General features: G+C 35.3%; 1 protein-coding gene across 1 annotated transcript; it reads left to right on the top strand.

Annotated features, from left to right (window-relative positions):
- The first annotated feature begins 1,270 nt into the window (after positions 1-1,270).
- On the top strand, positions 1,271-3,204 carry LOC131051940 (patatin-like protein 2). The gene is made up of 8 exons (XM_059213588.1): positions 1,271-1,402; positions 1,496-1,686; positions 1,783-1,957; positions 2,041-2,202; positions 2,303-2,368; positions 2,491-2,712; positions 2,835-3,010; positions 3,105-3,204. The coding sequence occupies exons 1-8, from the start codon at positions 1,271-1,273 to the stop codon at positions 3,202-3,204; spliced, it is 1,224 nt and encodes a 407-aa protein (XP_059069571.1).
- Positions 3,205-4,751: the final 1,547 nt, after the last annotated feature.

The following is a 4,751-nucleotide window of genomic DNA, read 5'->3' as shown; positions in this document are numbered from 1 at the left end:
TACACCTAATTTTCCAGCTTGGAGCGTCTAGCTTTTTAAGTGCAAAGATCATATACATAAAGTCCCCCTCTATGTTAAGATTCCTAACTCTGTATTTGATTGCCAATCTTCTCCCAAACACTAAAGCAAGAGCCTTCGCCCCGTTTTTAACATTATTTTGGGTTTCTTAAATGTGTAGAAAATTTGTATCTCTTAAGCTACCTCGGAAGTCAATTCTAATAGGGGGTAAATTGAGAAAATTAAGGTTGTTAGGCAATTTTTGATATCCCAACCAATGTGCCTTTGGTTGCATTTAGGACACTTGAGGTAAAGGTTAAAAGGGGTGTTTTAATTTTTTGGAGGGGTCGGATGGATGGTTTATTACAAAGTGAAGGAAGAAAGAAGGATAAAAAGAGGGTTGCATGCCTTTTTTATAGCTACGCAGCACACTCTTAGAGGTAAACCCTATTAATTTTATTTTGTTGATCTTCAATTTGTTAGTTCTATTAACAATCGTGTGGCTATTCAAAATTAATCTAAATACAAGTACTTAATTCTACAACATTCCAACAACTAAATGTATATTCAAATTCGATGAACATCATATATATATATATATATATATATATATATATATATATATATATAGAGTTGGATCAAAATTTCATGATAGTTTACTAGTGTATACATATAGAGAACTTCTTGTAAATAGAAATTTTCTTGTATTACTATATTGTGAAATTAGGAGAAGCTACAAAATAATTTCATTTATCCTAAAGACTAAAATAGGCATCATTAACCATGTTTATATCAATTTACTCGACTTCAAATGCTAAAGACTAAAATATATAGTGCGCATGATTCATCTTAATAGGAATACCTGGCATCAAGGTAATTTTTAAGGAAACACGTAACTGTCCCACTTTATCCGTCAAATAAAATTGAAACACGACACATAGTGTAATTCGGCAAAATATTTTTTACCAGATAGCCGACGGCTAGGAAACGAAAAAGACCCGAGAACAGTGTAATGTCACATTAAACATACTTTAATTTAAATTCTCGATGATGATAAGGTGGAGACGTGAAAAGAAAGGTTTGTTTATGGCATTTTCGGGCTGCTCGCAGACCGATGGATAATGATTGTTTAACATGTTTTTATATAGAGCCATGTACCATGTGCTCGTAAGCTCCATCTATCCTCTATATATGCATAGTTATTGTAGGGGCAAATTCAATATAGCTAATTCCTTGTAAGTCTGTCCATACATTCTTCCAATTCTTGCAATCGATGTCGAATCAGGAGCTTCTTCCAATCGATGTCTCGGGGGACGTGGGTGCTAGAATCCTGAGTGTCGATGGAGGAGGAGTACGGGGTCTTATTCCTGTGCAATTGCTCAAATTCTTAGAGCACCAGTTGCAGGTACAGTTTATAAATTGTATTCTTTAGCTGCACAATTCATATAGTTTTATTTGCACAAATGTATTACTTACTGAAATGCTTCGTTTTTATCAGAAATTGGATGGGGAAGATGCCAGACTAGCAGATTATTTCAATATAATGGCAGTTACCAGCACTGGAGGTCTCATCACCACAATGTTAGCCACTATAGACCCGAATGACCACAAACACAATCGTCCTTTTAGTACCCAGAAAATTGAAGATTTCTACTTGAAGAATGCGAGTTTGATATTTCCTCAACCAAGGTTAGTAGCAAGTGATTGCAATATTTGGAGTAAAATTCTCTTGCAATAAGTATTTGTTGTGTTTACGCAAAACTTCTCTTGTTGTTGGACTCGTAGCAAATGGAATATTTTTCACGGCATTTTTGGTCCCAAATACAATGGCAAACATCTGGTCGATATCTTAGAACAAGAGAAATTTCACGAAAGACGGCTGTGTGATACGGCTACTAACCTGGTGATACCCACCTTCGATATCAAGACGCAGTTTCCTACAATTTTCGCCAGTCATGAGGTATTTCATTTTATTTTATAGGATGATCTTGAGTTATGAAGATGAAGAATAGACGAGGATGATTCTTACGATGATATGTGCAGGCGAAAGTAGATCCGCTGAAGAATCCACATCTAATGGACGTATGCCTCTCCACAACTGCAGCTCCTACCTATTTTCCATCTCACCAGTTTACAACAAATTCCAGTGACGGAAAGACCCAAGTTTTTAACTTAGTAGATGGAGGAGTAGCGGCTAATAATCCTGTAATGCCTGCTTGTATTATGAGTAGAGATTTTGATCAGATTTTTATTTCACATCAATAAACTATTATAAGGTTCTCACAACAATTTTCTAATTATGCAGACCTTGATAGCAATGAACTTAGTCACTCGAGCAGTTCATCAGGATACAAGAATAGTAGACAAAAAGGTATTGTATTGTATTGTATTTTGATACTATTTAGAATAAACATCTCATATAAAACGAATGCTTGATGCTGGGAAATATTAATTAGAAGCTCAACTATGTTAACCAGAGGTTGTTATTTACAGGAGCACCTTGACCACTTTATTGTACTTTCTCTTGGAACGGGATTAGAAGAGGGTATTGAATGGGGCGCAAAAAAGGCTGCCACATGGGGAAGCTTGAAGTGGATTACTCACGATGGAAGAACGCCTCTCATAGAATCTATCATGAATGCAAGTTCAGACATGGTCAACATTCATACAGCTTTGATGCTCCATCATGTCAAAGAAAACTATCTTAGACTCCAGGTCTTTTTCATAGTTTCCAATAATGTTCCTTGAAACGATAAGGCCTCTAGATCTATAATTCTACAGACCATGTTTCTGCTGTAATTTTCTGTATGGTTAACATGTGCGCTTTCATACTGTAGGAATGGCAACTAAAAGGAAGCGAAGCAAAGATGGACCTCAGTACGGATGAGAACCTGAGGAATCTTGTGAAGAAAGGCCAGGAACTATTGGATAAGCCTGTTAGAAGTTTAAATTTGGAGACTGGGCGTCCTGAGACAGTGAAGAACGACTACACAAACAGGATGGCATTGACTAAGTATTTCCCATAACTCTCTAACTCTTCCTTGTATTTTCAGATCCTAGTTTCCTTTCATTTTGTTCTCACCATAACTATCATTTCCACTTGCCAGAATGGCTGAACGACTCTCCAAGGAGAAGAAGTTGACGGATAAACGGAGCGCATCTTCTGCACTTTCTATGAATGGCCATAGTGTTGGAATAAACATCTGAACTTCTTTCTTCCATTCCAATCACACCTTACGCTAGAATTTTGTGTAGACTTTTTAATTAAAAAACATATCCGGGTGTTGGTGAGCCACACAGCTGATTTATGTAGTGGTAAACACAGCAATTCAAGATTTAGCTGTGTTTTTGCCAACTAATAGATTTCATTTCGTTGTGTTTTTTTTTTATAGCTAAATTATTATTTTATGTTCTCCAAATATTAATAGCATTGCAGTTGTGGACAACAAGGCAATGTAAGTTTTATATTCATTCCAAAAGTGCTTGGAGTGGATGCATAAACGTTCCCTACAGCACTTAGTTGGGCATCTTCAAGGAATTGTCTTATTATTGTATTCTTTACTGATAACACTGTATTCGTGGAATGGTTTGTATTATCGTTGGATTAAAGAGTATAGATGTTATTATGATTTTTGTTTGGTTTTTAATAGTATTTTTAATTATAGAAGATTTGAAGTCAGTATTATTTGGATGCCTAAAACATTTAATACTTGATCAATCAATTATGATAAGAAATCAGAAATTGAGGGTATCCAGTCTTATCCTTATTATGTTCATTCAACTAGTTTTATAAATAATAGATTCATTTAAAACGATTCAAATTTGACAAACAAAAAAATTAAAATTTCTTATTTTATCCAAATTTTTTAATCAACAGAAAGCTTAATGTCAATCACTTAACATCAGATCATTCATGTTCAGTCCGCAGTGCAGAGCTATTGAATAGTGATGATTCCCCTCTACCATCTTGGAAACATATTTGTTTGCTTGCAAATTCCTTTCGTAAAATCTCGGAAGCAAAGTGGCGGGAACAACAATAATGGGGAGAAATATTTCGAGATGAGAATGTTAAGAAAACAGAAAAAAATTAAGCTTACAGCAGATTAAACAGAAAATACAAATTGCATAGAGATAACGAATCACATAATGAAGAAGTTGAGGGATAAACAGAGCGCATCTTTTGTACTTTCCGTGAATGACCATTCCAATGGCCATGGTGTTGGAATAAACATCTGAACTTCTTTCTTCCATTCCAGTCACACCTTATGCTAGAATTTTTGTGTAGAGCTTTTAATAAAAAAACATTTCGGGGTGTTGGTGAGCCACACAGCTAATTAGTGTAGCAGCAAACAGCACAATTCATGCCATGTCGCTCTGTCTTCTTTTCAGCTAAATGATAACTTTATGTTCCCAAAATATTAATAACGTTGATTAATTAGAGATTGACCAGCCAATATGGTAAGGTTTATGTTCATTCCAAAAGTGCTTGGAGTGGATGCATAAACGTCCCCTACAGCACTTAGTTGGGCCTCTTCAAAGAATTCTGTCTTATTATTGCATTATTCAGTGACAACATCGTACAAGGGGACTGGTTTGTATCGTCGTTGCATTGATTGAATGTGTGACATGATTCTTCCATTTATAATGCTCCTTACAAGCTACTCATGGCATAGATGTTACTATTGTATTTAAAATCATTTTAATAGTTGATCAACCTATCTTGTTCGATTAATTGAAATGAATTATTGTTTGAC

The sequence above is a fragment of the Cryptomeria japonica genome, chromosome 2 (genome assembly GCF_030272615.1).
Source record: "Cryptomeria japonica chromosome 2, Sugi_1.0, whole genome shotgun sequence".
In the NCBI taxonomy this organism is placed as follows: Eukaryota; Viridiplantae; Streptophyta; class Pinopsida; order Cupressales; family Cupressaceae; genus Cryptomeria; species Cryptomeria japonica.
The sequence above is the reverse complement of the archived record's forward strand: the minus strand, read 5'-3'. Positions and strand labels throughout refer to the sequence as shown.

Coding starts and splice junctions, on each gene's coding strand:
- LOC131051940 (XM_059213588.1), top strand. CDS start 1,271: ATGTCGAATCAGGAGCTTCTTCCAATCGATGTCTCGGGGGACGTGGGT. Junction 1,958..2,040: donor CAATTTTCGCCAGTCATGAG/GTATTTCATTTT, acceptor TGATATGTGCAG/GCGAAAGTAGATCCGCTGAA. Junction 2,369..2,490: donor CAAGAATAGTAGACAAAAAG/GTATTGTATTGT, acceptor TGTTATTTACAG/GAGCACCTTGACCACTTTAT.